Genomic DNA, 14,820 nt, shown 5'->3' with positions numbered 1-14,820 from the left:
GTAATTAAAATTGTTGATTTTAATTCCAAATAAAAATTTAATAGTAACAATCAAGAAAGTTAGGCTATCAATGAAAATGTTTTGAATCAGTGATACTTACAGTTTCTGTCTATAAATTCGGCTAATGTTACTTTCTTTTTGGCCAATTTATCTTACCCAGATCTGTGATTAATGCATTATACTAATTTAGTGAATAGAAATGTAACTTTTAAAACCTTAATTTTCATCTCCATGCAAAATTGAACGTCTATAACAGAATCCAAAAGAATGTATTCTTGGTATCCCAGCAGGCTGCTCTGTAAAAGCTTCTCTGAATATTACCTGTCAGAGTAATAAATGGCAGGATGGGATTTTTAATTAATGGGATTCAGTATCATCTAATCTTACCTGTGTATTGATTGTTTACATTTGTTTTAGATTGTGGTGGGTTGTGAAGCCACTTCTTGCGGTGACCTTCATTCTGTAATGTTGGAATACACTAAGGATGCAAGGTTTGTGAAATAATTTTTAACATTATCTCCAAACTTGAATACCCAATCCAAATGGTTGTCGTGAGAGTGTGAGTGTGTGTGTGTGTGTGAGAGAGAGAGAGAGAGAGTTTCGCTCTTGTTGCCCAGGCTGGAGTGCAGTGGCGGGATCTCAGCTCACCGCAACCTCTGCCTCCTGGGTTCAAGCGATTCTCCTGCCTCAGCCTCCTGAGTAGGTGGGATTACAGGCATGAGCCACCACACCCAGCTAATTTTGTATTTTTAGTAGAGACAGGGTTTCTCCATGTTGGTCAGGCTGGTCTTGAACTCCTGACCTCAGGTGATCCGCCTGCCTCGGCCTCCCAGAGTGCTGGGAATTACAGGTTAGGGCAGTTGCTTACAGAGGAATAACCTTATATCCTAAAAGTGGCAGTTCATGCATATTTTTATATAAATTTCACTTGTACAAAATGTATACATATGTCTTATTTTCAAAATTTTCCTTCAAACCAAAAAAAATCAATTTTCATACAAGGCTGCCACCAAGAAACTCTGTATTTTAAATTTTATCAAAATAAGCAAAGCACTACATTTGTCCTCAGAGTGGAACTCTCTTATTCATGTTACTCATTTTCAGCTACCTCTAACAAAAACTTTGAATGATCTGAATATGCACCAGCCAGAGTCACCTCTTCTAAAGCATATTAGCAGTATTGAATAAAAGTCTGACATAGTTCAGTTACCTTATTAGGGTTAATAGCCCTCCCACTATCACCTTTAAACACTAATTACATTAAGTTTGAGGAGACGGACAATTTTGTCAGTCAACTCCAGGTATATTTCTAGTAACAATGTCAGTAGGAAGACTCCACCAGAATTCATTGCTATGCATGCTATTATTTTATTCTGTTGTCCGTGTGCTTTTAAAGAGTTAGAATATTTCTGAAAATATTTTTTTATAATCTGTAATTATAAATGTATATAGAAGACAGGAAACTCATATACAAATATTTTAATTTAACCTGACCACAAAGTATTACCTTGACATTAGACAGATTATATGTTTCTCTTACAATTTGTCTAACAAAGCCTTCTGGTTTCTGCAGATCAGATTCCTGGCAGCTTGTACAGACCCAGTGCCTTCCTTCCTCTTCTAACAGCATTGGCTGCTCCCCTTTCCAGTTCCATGAAGCCACCATCTACAACTCTGTCAACAGCTCAAGCTGGAAAAGAATCACCATCCAGCTGCCTGACCATGTCTCCTCCAGGTAGGTTGCAAATTAAGGTAAACTTTGTGAAATTATCTGGCCTCTCTACAGAGTTCATGCAGTGAGCTGAAAACAACTGACAGTGTGAGCCAGAGCTTTACCTGCAGCCCTGGTGCTCTCTCCCATCTTCTTTCCCTCCTGTCACCAACCCATGCCCCCAAATGGCAACTGCATGTCCCAGGGGAAATTGGAGTTTGTCTGTAAATGATTCAGAGATCTCAGATTTCCTTTGACTTAATACCATAGCATGTACCAAACTCAATCACAGGCCCTGAATGACAGACCCTAATCCAAGACTGGCATTGGCACCAGTTTTGCCCCAGTGTTCTGCCCTCCCAAAGGCTGCGCTTCTCATCCAGATACAAATACCAGTTGGGTGTGTAGGGCTGACAGGTTACACAAAGCTGCAGGATAAATACAATGGAGTGCAATCTTCCTAGAGCAGATTTGGTTTACTCAAAAATTTGGAAAATGATACACCTTTATAGGAAAAATGAACACAGATTTATTATGGACTAGAATAGGAAATTCACATGAAATTTTCAGAGAAGATACAAGTTTCCAGAATGGCATTTTGGGTTATACTCCCCGAGTCTGAGAAATACAAGTTCTCTCACCTCTGCCAGCAGGGTGCTTCAGGAAGACATTTGGGAAGCCCTTTTCTCATAAATAGTCCCCTCTCCCAGATAGGCTGGAGGCAGGACGCAGCCATGGAAGTAACAACCTACTGAACCCCTTCTGCTCTCTGTGGTTCTTTCAGTGCGACACAGTTCCGCTGGATCCAGAAGGGAGAAGAAACTGAGAAGCAAAGCTGGGCAATTGACCACGTGTACATTGGAGAGGCTTGCCCCAAGCTCTGCAGCGGGCACGGATACTGCACGACTGGCGCCATCTGCATCTGCGATGAGAGCTTCCAAGGTCTGAATCCCAGGCTGTCAATTTTGATACAGGAGACCATGAGGTTCTCCTCATCTTAGCATGTATATCAAAGTCCACTAGGAAATGGATAGAAATTCCAGCCTGAGGGGTCTGAGATTCATGACACACTCCTTGGTCACTCCTTATTAAACTTTGGGACAAATTATTAAGCATAGCCTTATGCAATATTCCTGAAGGTATTTTTTAAAATATAGAATTGAAATCTACCCCAGACATTCTATAAATTTATAAGCATATAAATCCAGATATGCTAAATCAGGATATGGTATAGTACCTCACATTCTCTGTCTTTCATATAACTCCCTACCCCCACCCACATCCCCAATACTTAATTTCCACCTCTAGGCCTCCCTCCTTCCTGGCCTAGCTGCCTGTGCCTACGTACTTGAACAGTATCCCTCCTTCCTCAGCCTCTTCCAGCAGCAGCTGCCGCTGTTCTCCTAAGATGTAGCTGACAACTCAAGATGTTCTGGTTTCCAGGTCACTGTGATACTGACACACACACACACACACACACACACACACACACACCCCTTTATGACTCAAAGAAATCCATTTCACTCCTTGAGTTTCTAGAGGCTGAGTATGTATCCTGGGCAGAGAGTATCCACTCCACCCCTCACATCATAGGAAGTTGCTCTGTTGGTCTGTTAGAAGGTCTACAGGCCTGTTTTCCTTTGAGCCAATGTTTCCAACAGGTTTCAGCCTCTATCATTACAAAGTTCACTTTCCATAGTTAACCTTCTGTATCCTCATAGCTTAATACTTGGCCGATAGCAATGCTAATAAATCTTCTTTGAATGAATCCTTACACTGTCTTATGCTTTACTATTTACATAGTATACACCAACTTATTCTTCAGTCGCTTGTAATCTATGATATCCCCATCAGTTATCTGTGGTTAATATAATTATTCCCATGCTACAGGCAAAGAAACTGAGACTCAGGGAGGCTAAGTGACCTGCCTAAGGTCACACAGCTAGCAAATATCAGAAAGACCACCACTCAAGGTGTTCCTTCCAATCAGCCTTGCTGTCTCTCATGGCTGAGAGATTTATCCAAGGAGGAGCGGAGTTACCCAATTTCCCCCAGATATGCAATGTAAGAATCCATGTATTTGAATTCCGGAGTCGGATCTATTTAGATTTCTTGGTTGATGTTTCCTTGCATCAAAATCAAATGGATATGATTAATGTAGACTGCTGCACATCTCTGATGTTAGAAATTACTTAGCCATCTCCTTTCTCCGCTGGTGTCACTGTCACTGAGACCAGCTGGGTCTGTCACTATATTGGCTGGAGAATTTTAACTCTAGGCAAATGAGTGAATCAAATGTCTCACAAGAAGTCCTAGATGTCTGGAATTTGCCCTCTCCCCTGAACTTTAATTTTAAACTATTAAGGACATGTAGAAAAAATGTACTGTTTAAATCAAGGGGAAATGCAAGCACATACACATTTGCTAATATAATATCTTACTTAAATGCCAGTAATTCAGTTCAGTGGTCTCTGAGAGACACTTCCAGTTTTATCATTATTTATTTTATGTATCCCAGCTTCATTACTGAGTATCTTTTTTTTTTCTTTTTTTTTTTTTTTTTGAGATGGATTTCACTCTTGTTGCCCAGGCTGGAGTGCAGTGGCATGATCTCAGCTCACTGCAACCTCCGCCTCCTGGGTTCAAGTGATTCTCCTGCCTCAGCCTCCTGAGTAGCTGGGATTACAGGCACGTGCCACCATGCCCAACTCATTTTTTTTTTTTTTTTTGTATTTTTAGTAGAGATGGGGTGGTTCACCATGTTGGCCAGGCTGAACTCGAACTCCTGACCTTAGGTGATCTTCCCACCTCAGCCTCCCAAAGTGCTGGAATTACAGGCATGAGCCACTGTGCCCCGCCCATTACTATCTTATATGTGCTAAATATTGTTTTAGATGCTGGAATCCAACGAGTTAAAATATAGACTCTACTCTTAAGAATCATCAAGTATATATTAACCTGTATTTTCTGCTACAAATCATGCTAGGAAAAAAGAAATTAGATAGGCCTCTTATACCAGGGTGAGAGTTCCCTACTGAGACCCACCACTGGTAAACATTCAAGGCCCAGCCAGATGCTGTGGTATTTAAACAACAGTTTTACACAGCAGATACGGACATGAGCACTACATATTTCAGTTAACATTGACTCAAAGAAAATTGGATTTTTTTTCCAACGATATAAGCCAATAATTGCCAAAACAAAACATTTACTTCTGGGAGTCTGTATCTACTTAGTATTTTGCCATTCTTTTTTTTTTTTTTTTTTTTTTTTAATGTAAGAACGTTCAATTATTTATTTATTTATTTATTTATTTATTTATTTATTTTTGCTGGATTTTGTTACGTTTCCTTTTTTTTCCCTAAGTTCTGGGATACATGAGCAGAATGTGCAGGTTTGATACATAGGTATACATGTGCCAGGATGGTTTGCTGCACCCACCAACCCATCACCTACATTAGGTATTTCCCCCAATGCTATCCTTCCCCTTGCCTCCTATCCCCCAACAGGCCCTGGTGTGTGATGTTCCCCTCCCTGTGTCCATGTGTTCTCATTGTTCAGCTCCCAACTATGAATGAGAACATGCAGTGTTTGGTTTTCTGTTCTTGTGTTAGTTTGCTGAGAATGATGATTTCCAGCTTCATCCATGTCCCTGCAAAGGACGTGATCTCATCCTTTTTTATGGCTGTATAGTATTCCATGGTATATATGTGCCACATTTTTTTTACCCAGTCTAACACTGATGGGCATTTGGGTTGGTTCCAAGTCTTTGCTGTTGTGAATAGTGCTGCAATAAACATACATGTGCATGTGTCTTTAGAGTAGAATGACTTATAATCCTTTGGGTGTATACCCAGTAAAGGGATGGCTGGGTCAAATGGTATTTCTAGTTCTAGATCCTTGAGGAATCACCACACTGTCTTCCACAATGGTTGAACTAATTTACACTCCCACCAACAGTGTAAAATTTTTCCTATTTCTCCACATCCTCTCCAGCATCTGTTGTTTCCTGACTTTTTAATGATCACCATTCTAACTGGCATGAGATGGTATCTCATTGTGGTTTTGATTTGCATTTCTCTAATGACCAGTGATGATTAGCTTTTTTTCATATGTTTGCTGGCCGCATAAATGTCTTCTTTTGAGAAGTATCTGTTCATATCCTTCACCCACTTTTTGATGGGGTTGTTTAGCTTTTTTTTTTTTTTTTTTTTTTTGGTAAAGTTGTTTAAGTTCATTGTATTTTGCCATTCTTACAACAACAACGACTTAAATCTGAACTTGAATACTTGTTCTTAATCTTGAATAACTCTGGTTGGTCCAGTTAATTTCTGTGACTATTCCTTGTCCTCTAGGTGATGACTGCTCTGTTTTCAGTCACGACCTTCCCAGTTATATTAAAGATAATTTTGAGTCCGCAAGAGTCACCGAGGCAAACTGGGAGACCATTCAAGGTGGAGTCATAGGAAGTGGCTGTGGGCAGCTGGCCCCCTACGCCCATGGAGACTCACTGTACTTTAATGGCTGTCAGATCAGGCAAGCAGCTACCAAGCCTCTGGATCTCACTCGAGCAAGGTACCCAAACATCCATATTGTAGTCCAGACATAGAATTAGTCAGTGAAAACCTATCATTTGAATTTGGGACAAGGAAGCATATGTGTTTCACAACTCAGAATTATGCTTCACTTAACTTTATTAGAGAATTGCTTTGTATTTCTTCACTCACAGTGGCTGAGTGGTGGTAATGTAGGCATAAGCCCAGAAAAATGGCCAAATATTTTTTTTTTAATGATTCGGGATAAACTACATAGATAATTTAATGTTGAGCACAGGCAAATATATAAATGTGTATGTGAAGTAAATTTGTAGCAATGCAAACATATGCCTATATTTAGCACACGTAAGTACAATAAATAGAAATGGAGGAGGGATGGATGAATGGATAAGATCTTTAAAATTTTATGTGCTATAGTTGCTGAGGGTTAATGCAGAGTAGAGTGGGCAGAGACCTTGCAAATGGACTAGGGAAGTGACTGACAAAGACATAAGGAGGACTGAATTTCCTTCCCTATCTGCGCTTCGCAGCTTTGGCTTCCTTATCCAGAGTAAACACAGCTTTTTGTCTATATAATTCAAGAAAATATTCCAAGGCTTAAAAAAGATTGCTAGATATTATTGTAGAGTATTTCTTGAATGCTGAAAAGTGTTCAGTAGCTATGAGAATATGTGTTTGATTAATGGGAAGATAGTTTACTTAAAACCTTTCACTTTGGAAAATATAATATTAGTGTTGTATTTTCACAGGCAGAAAGGCAGGTTTGGGGGCCCTTAATATGATAAACAATGAAAATAAAATTAATTCCTGTATGGCAACCATGATATGATAAAAGTTGCATCAACCATCTTCCTTTTTTTTTTTTTTTTTTTTTTTTTTTTTTTTTTTTTTTTGCCTACCAAAAAGAAATACTTAATCTAGAGATAACCTGGTGTTTTCTGTGACACTACCATATATAGCTGCAACTAGGTACATAGTAATGGCACACTATGTTTTAAATTAGTTTATGCATTTATACGTTTCTAAATCTAGCTCTTTATTCCACCACCTACTTTAAATTAGGTACTCTGTTAATCATGAGGAATCTTATGAGGATTTATTTCCCATGCGTAAAAGCTCTATCTAGGCCAAAGATGACAATGAAAAGCAAAATGTCATGTTGAACAGAATAGCAGACATGGTTCAGAACCTGCACATCCTAACTCAGTTTTCCTTCAGCTCTAATCTCCAGACAGCCTTTCCTAAAATAGTCATAATTTATCCCCATCCAGATGTGTTCAGCTTGGAGTTATCTGTAAAAAGAATGCAGCATAAATATTGTGGTTGTATTCTGTGTCCTCAGCTGTCTGTTTGGTCCATATTACCTTTCAGAGAAAAGAAGATGTTTTCAATGAAATACTCTTAACAAGATTTCCAACATCATGAAAAGAGGGCACATCTTTGAAAGTCAAAAATACTTTCTTTGTATAGAAAGTCAGCCTGAGGTCTTCACATGTATAATATAGAAGACAATATGAATAAATTTTGTTACTAACAGTGATGTAGTCATAAGACTGGCTGCTTCACAGATGTGAGGGTGATCTGGCTGCGACATCTGTCACTCCATTGATCACCACGGTTGATTCAGCTGATCTGGCTAGCTAGGCAGGTGTCCCCTTCCTCCCTCACCACTCCACATGCATCCCTCCCAAAGCTGCATGCTGGGTGAATAGGATGACCATCCCCAATAGAGGTGGACCAGTCTTTGGTGAAGGGTATACAAGTAACTGTGCTCCCTTGCTAGAACCTCCAAACAAGCTCTCAAGACTGGCTGCTTCTGGTTCTACTATATTATGAACTTGGAAATTATGGACTTTAGAAACAAGAAAAGACTAAGGAAGTATAACTCCTTTAATACTTCCTGAATTTAAAGATGATTTCCCAGCCGGGCACAGTGGCTTACGCCTGTAATCCAGGCACTTTGGGAGGCCAAGGTGGGTGGATCGCCTGAGGTCAGGAGTTCGAGACCAGCCTAGCCAACATGCTGAAACCCCGTCTCTACTAAAAATACAAACATTAGCCAGGCGTGGTGGTGCACACCTGTTATCCCAGCTACTAGGGAGGCCGAGGCAAGAGACTCACTTGAACCCAGGAGGCAGAGGTTGCAGTGAGTCAAGATCACACCACTGCACTCCAGCCTGGGTGACAGCGCAAGACTCCATCTCAAAAAATAAATAAATAAAAATGAAGATGGTTTCCTCGTGTTTTTCAGCAAAATCATGTTTGTCTTGCAAATTGGGAGCACGTCGCAGACGGACAGCTGCAACAGTGACCTGAGTGGCCCCCACACTGTGGACAAGGCGGTGCTGCTGCAGTATAGCGTCAACAACGGGATCACCTGGCACGTCATCGCCCAGCACCAGCCAAAGGACTTCACACAAGCTCAGAGAGTGTCTTACAATGTCCCCCTGTAAGTGGCTCAAATGGAAAGGCATGGTCTCATGCACAATCTCTTTGTGAATCCCTGGGAATCACAATGCCACAAAACTAGGTGGTGGCAGAACCAAGACTAACCCAGATCTCCAAAGTGGTGTTACTATTTTTGATTAGGACAAGAAAGGCACAAATTAAAACAAGGAATAGGGACAAGAGGAAATAGACGATAATAACTAAATGCAAGGGCAGTTTTTGCCTATTTCCCTTGCTTTAACTTGTTTTTCTAGTCTTAGAAAACATTTATTTTCTGCTGGCATGCTAGTTTGAAATTTTAGTGAGGTTAAGTAGTCATGTCAGTTTTGCTTTGCATTGTAAGCCCAGCTTCTAGCACAGTGTCTGTCACACAGAAAGCACTCCATGCTTGACTAAATATCTTTGGACATTAATGGAACAAGTGAAAGGAGGGAGAGAGATGGAAAAGTTTTACAAGTCCTTGAGTAGCCAATAAAATTTGATGCTGCTCAGAATACTATGACTTAAGCAAATCTGAATTCCATGCACAACATTTTGTTGATTTAGATTAGCCTATTATAATATTTGACATCTAGAAGTCAAATACCAAAAAGTTCTGCTTCCTAATGTATAATCTCTTTGTCCCTCTGTCTGTGACCCAGGGAGGCACGAATGAAAGGAGTCTTACTGCGCTGGTGGCAACCACGCCACAATGGAACAGGTCATGATCAGTGGGCTTTGGACCATGTGGAGGTCGTCCTGTGAGTATCTGATACATGGCATCCCATGTCCATTTCAGAAAGGTCTGAAACTCCTTTGATATGGCATGCTCCTTAATTCAGTAAGAACCGTTTTTGATGAGAAGCCCCCACAGGAGCACTTTGGCTTACACTCTTTTGCAACTGCAAGCTATGGCTCAAGTCATCAGTGAAACAGCAAAGCCCCAAATGAAATGTACCTTAGAAAACCTCCATAAGCACAACATTTATTTAAGGATTGACAATATTGGTTAAATTGGATAAAACAAAAGTCTCCAGGTAAATGAGAAACCATGTCTTAAGGCAGATCTGGGTTGCCTTATAAAATGAAATGACATCCTTGAAGAGGAAGGATCTGTAGTGGGCAGTGTCTGACGTGTTACTAACTAATGTGCCCAATTACAGACATTCTCCATTTAATGATGTGGGGGTTGCAACTAGAACAAAGAATTTGTGGTTTGAGATTCCTCCTGACCAATCCCAGCACCTAACAAGTTAAAGGTGTTTTTCCCTCTATATAATAAAGCTGTCACCACTCTCACCTGGCCGGGTTGACTGTTCCCTCACAGACAGATGACTTGCTTTTTCTCTAACGATCTAGTTCCTGTAGAACTGGAATGCTTATGTCTCGACGGGTTCGGACTGATGGCTCCAAGTGGTTGGCAAGGAGAGGCGAATCTTCTCGGTAGATAGGTTCAAATGTTCATTCTGTTTACCAAATCCAAAATGAAATCAGTCCCTTGGCTGATTTCAGTCATTTTGCAAGCAAATTTAAGTGATTAATTGGTAGGAAAACTACCAGAGTTGTTTTCGTTCAGTCATAGCCATGAGCTGAATTTTTCAGTCTTGAGCTAGCCCTCGTCTTAGTTTTCACTGAGGCACCTGCTTGCATGGCATCCATATCAACCCCCAAATCCAAGAGCAACCCGGTCCCCACACTAGCCTCCTGTGCGCGCTGCTGCTTTTGGACAACTTGCTGGGCTCTGCCTCCACAAGACAAAGTTGAAGTTTAAAGTAACAGTCCAGACTCATTTGAATCTAAATATGAGGCTGATGTTTTACTTAGATACTGATTTCCTCAGACTACGTTATTCCAGCAGAATAGCCTGGGTCCTGAAATGAATCTACGTACAGTAAGGTCTACGTACGTACAGAGAGATGTCTACATAGACCAAAATCCAACCCTGGAACCATTTTGCCCTGGCTATTTGCCTTTCAGGACAGCACTTCTCAATCTGTTTGAACGTCAAAATCACTTGGGAAGCTTTTGAAAACATCAACGAATGTCCCAATGCCCAGGCCCATCCCTTTGGATGAGGCTTTAAATTGATGTGCAGTGGGAACTGGACATCATTCTTGTTTTAAAAGCAGCTCAGGTGATTCTAATAAACTGGTAGAGAATAAAATTAGAGTCAATAACCACTTCTTATCTTTCAAGCGGCTTGCCAATACAATTTGCATTAATGGGGCTCCCTGTGCCTGACAAAGCATTACCAACTCCTATGGAAACTTCAAAACCTGACAGTCCTCAAAAGACGGCAGGATACTAATCCTGCCCTTGAGTAAACACAATAATTTTTAACGTATCACACATTTAAGTAGATATTTTCATCCTGCCCAAACAATCAATTGCACTCATCTATTTTGGATTTCAGAGACATATCATCACCAGTAATTTCCTCACTTTGTACTAAGATTAAAAAGCAGGGGCGAGGGGTTCAGAGGTGCCAATATACCAGCCAGTGTAAAAGCAACCCCTTCACATATTGGAAACAGAACTCTATTCCTTGCTCCCTGTCAACCTGCTGCCTCAGAGGTTCTCAGAGCACCGGCAGGAAGCCTCAGCACACAGCACCCAAGGAATCTCCCAGGTCACCTGGTGTTGGAATTAATGCTTATAAGCAACTACCAGCATCAAGCTCCGTATTTTAAACACTTTGAAGAATTTGTCATCTACCAGGCTCATATCCTTATAAGTCTGTTCTTATCCTGCATTATCTCAAACTCTCAGAGCACTAAAACATTTTGAATGAGACAAGCGCATTGTTACATTTGCATGGTGTTGTATGCTTTGAATTTTATTCCAAGTCTTCTTTCAGGAATAACTTAAAAATTATAACTTTATATATACCACCACATGCTTTTATGTATATATAATTGCAAAAGCAAATGCAGTCTCTTTAATGACATTTCAAAAATTTGTTAAAGGAATTCCTTTATTTTCCTGCTTTTTGAAGAAAAGAAATATCTCACAAAGCCGAGTTCAATAAATGAGTTGTTTCAAAAAATGTATAATAAGATGTTATATTTCCAGAACTATGTTTTTGATGTTTTGCTCTGATCTTATAGTTTAACATTTCTATATCACTCTACCCTTTCAAAGCACTTCTTTTCAAAAGAGCCACAAACAGTTTTAAGGCATTCATTCATTAATATGCAATTAGTAGCTCTACAAAATAATTACTTCAATTCATTCATTTATGTGATGAGCTCAAAATAAACAAGTTCCAGATAATTCAAAAAATTAAATATAATAGTTTTCCAGAGTGTCTTTCAATCACATGAGGCACAAAGAAGCTAGAGCCAAGGTTCATGTCATGATCACAAATATTCCTAATTATAACTTTGCTCCAAAGAATGTATATTTAGAAATAGGTGGAATACTTCCATAAACCCCTATTAACTGAAAGCGTTCTCTTAATTAACTGCACTTTTGTATCAGAACACTTGATTATTTGAACTAGCAATGTTAACTCCTCAAGCATGGCGGGGAGAGGAGCAGACTGAGGCTTGTATCTTAAGAGATACAAACCCTACCTAACTGTATGTTACAAACAGGGCTACTGATATGTTTTTGCAACTAATGGTTGGGGCATACATTTCACTTAGGAATTTTTAGAAATGTACTTCTTTTTTTAAGAGAAGGTTGGCTTTAATCTAACTTTATTACCATAGTTTCGCTTTTGTGCATGTGCACCAAGGACACATGCTAAAAACCCCTAGAAAGAAAAATTATGGTGATGCATGGTATCTTATATTGAGTTTAACCTCAGTACTGCCCATATTAACCAAGAAAACACAAGTTTAATGAGAACAAATTTAGCACTTTCAACAATATTTCAGGATATGAGTGTATCCTAAATGAACAAGATTTGTAATCTTTTTAATTAAATGGTTTAATTCTAAAATACTACATGTGGAAGGATTTGAGTTTCATAAATATGGACATACAGAATGACAAGCCCCACACCAAAAAGATGAAAACCTCCCTTTTAGCATTTAACAAGCAGTCTCTTATGCTTGTTTGAGAGTGTAATCTTCCCACGCTCATATTTTCCAATAAAATCTGCACATGAAAAGCATTTCACGATGATTAGCCCCTGCTAATCTGCCGTGTAACAGAAGAACCGAATTGACAGATAATATTTTTCCAGCCTCACTAGCTTACAAAAAGTCCTCATTCCATAAAGTCTGAATGATGTGGCATAACACGATCATTGACAATCAAGTGTCAGAAAAATAATTTCTCTGAATTCATTAGCTAGCATAGAATATTTATTTTTCAGTATATGTTTATGAATACATTGGGCAGATCCCTCACAAGATCCATGCTGGTGAGGTTCTTCTTAGGATAAAAGAGAATTTGTTGTCTTAACCATTTTTGTTGGGCACTCATACTTCTATCCTAAGAATCTCCCTCACCCAACTCGCATTTCATTCACACATCACATTTCCTGCGTACGTGTCTAAGTCACACCTGTCATGTGTATAATGAAGTGGGCCAATTTTTGCATGTGTACCTTGAAAGCAAACTGCTCAGTAAAAAGCCTTCGTGAATGAATTGACTAAAAAGTGAATTATTATCACATTTACGGAGAACTGCAAACCTTATGTTGCTAACTATAGTCTTAAAAGCATTTATCAGTTATTAAAATGAGTTCCATCGTGACCATCCCCTCATGCTATTCATTATCAAGATACTGTCACATTTTTGGCACAAATGATTTATGGAGATGAGCATATTACATTTGTTGCAAAGCATATTTGTCCTTTATTAAATTTGATTGTGTTATCTGACATAGAAGACTTCTGTATTTTTTAAAGTCCATTCCTTAATATATTCAGGAATTAGTATTTCCTACAATGTAAAATAATTGAAAATCAGATAATAAAATTAGTAGTTATTAAGCTATTAATATTTATAATTTATATGCAACATTTATGCCAAATGTAGTACTACAGCTACATGTATCTTAACATACGGTTATGAGCAAATATTGCATGTTGCATTACATAGAAAAGTATATGTATATATTGGGTATAGAAGAATAAGAAATAACTTCTTTAATTTTTATTTTCAAAAGAGATGAAAAATCCTATATTGCGTCTAAACCTGATCAGACTTTTATGACTAATCACAGTGCTGCATGCATTGAAAGGCATTTTTTAACTTGTGTTATATTTCATTATTTGCTGTCATTGGTTTTCCACTAGAGTAAGGTAAGTCCTCCTTACTAAATCTGGGGAACTGTTTACTAATAAATAGTTTCATCAGTGTCACCAAACTTAGAAGTTTTGTAAAACACCTTTGCAACTTAAAAAAAAAACTATGAAAACAGTAATAAATGATACTGGTACATACTGGAACATTTGAAACTTATATCCATGTAAATTCAGAGCCAGTCAAATTGAGATAAGTCCCTAATATATACAATATCGGGCACAACAGCATAGACCAGAGTGCTAGTCAGCATTTTGTCATTGGGCAACAGATTTGACCTAGATTCTCCTCTGTGCTTGACACTGTATTGGGTGCCTTTGAAGTACTCACAGTTGACAAATTTGTTATGAGGGACAGGGGAAAATAGAAATGTGTGCAAAAGATTTAGGGACTCTGATTACATGTAATGTCTTTTGAAAGACCTACTATGTTGAAGATGCATGAGGGTCCCTTGACTTACCAATTCTCCTCTAAGTTATTAACTGAATTGGCAGATGGAGTAGATGTGTTCATAATACTTACGAGTTCTAGATCTTGTCCTTAGGTAAGATTGGCCACTTTTAATATATACTTATATTTGTCCTCTGAGATACTTTAAAACTTAAGAAGGCAAAATGGTTATAATTTATTGAACATCTATATATAGTGCTAGAAGTTTTCATTTCATCCTTACAGCTCCTGAGGTGCACATGATTTGATATTATTCTCATCCCCATTTAGCAGAGAAAAGAAATATGAAATCTTCCATATGTGTGAGATATTTGTGCCTGCACTTACTTGTGTGTAGCCTTCCTGAAAATGCATGGCCTTTAAGTCAAATGTGTGGCATCCTCTATGCAGGCAAGTTTCAGTGATAGTTTGAATGGC

The 14,820-nt window shown here is 38.9% G+C and overlaps 1 protein-coding gene across 3 annotated transcripts in view; it reads left to right on the top strand.

The window, feature by feature from the left end:
• RELN (reelin) overlaps positions 1-14,820 on the top strand; it is a 510,762-nt gene that overhangs the window by 490,212 nt on the left and 5,730 nt on the right. The window contains exons 58-65 of one of the 3 annotated variants that reach the window (XM_045387530.2): positions 418-491; positions 1,574-1,735; positions 2,496-2,653; positions 6,067-6,286; positions 8,519-8,716; positions 9,357-9,455; positions 10,054-10,137; positions 13,817-13,952. In XM_045387530.2, the coding sequence (XP_045243465.2) occupies positions 418-491; positions 1,574-1,735; positions 2,496-2,653; positions 6,067-6,286; positions 8,519-8,716; positions 9,357-9,455; positions 10,054-10,137; positions 13,817-13,946 (1,125 nt within the window). In that variant the 3' untranslated portion in view covers positions 13,947-13,952. The remainder of the gene's footprint in view (positions 1-417; positions 492-1,573; positions 1,736-2,495; positions 2,654-6,066; positions 6,287-8,518; positions 8,717-9,356; positions 9,456-10,053; positions 10,138-13,816; positions 13,953-14,820) is intronic. The other 2 variants (XM_065542420.1, XM_005550435.4) reach the window with 2 other exon arrangements.

The sequence above is a fragment of the Macaca fascicularis genome, chromosome 3 (genome assembly GCF_037993035.2).
Source record: "Macaca fascicularis isolate 582-1 chromosome 3, T2T-MFA8v1.1".
Taxonomy (NCBI): Eukaryota; Metazoa; Chordata; class Mammalia; order Primates; family Cercopithecidae; genus Macaca; species Macaca fascicularis.
The sequence above is the reverse complement of the archived record's forward strand: the minus strand, read 5'-3'. Positions and strand labels throughout refer to the sequence as shown.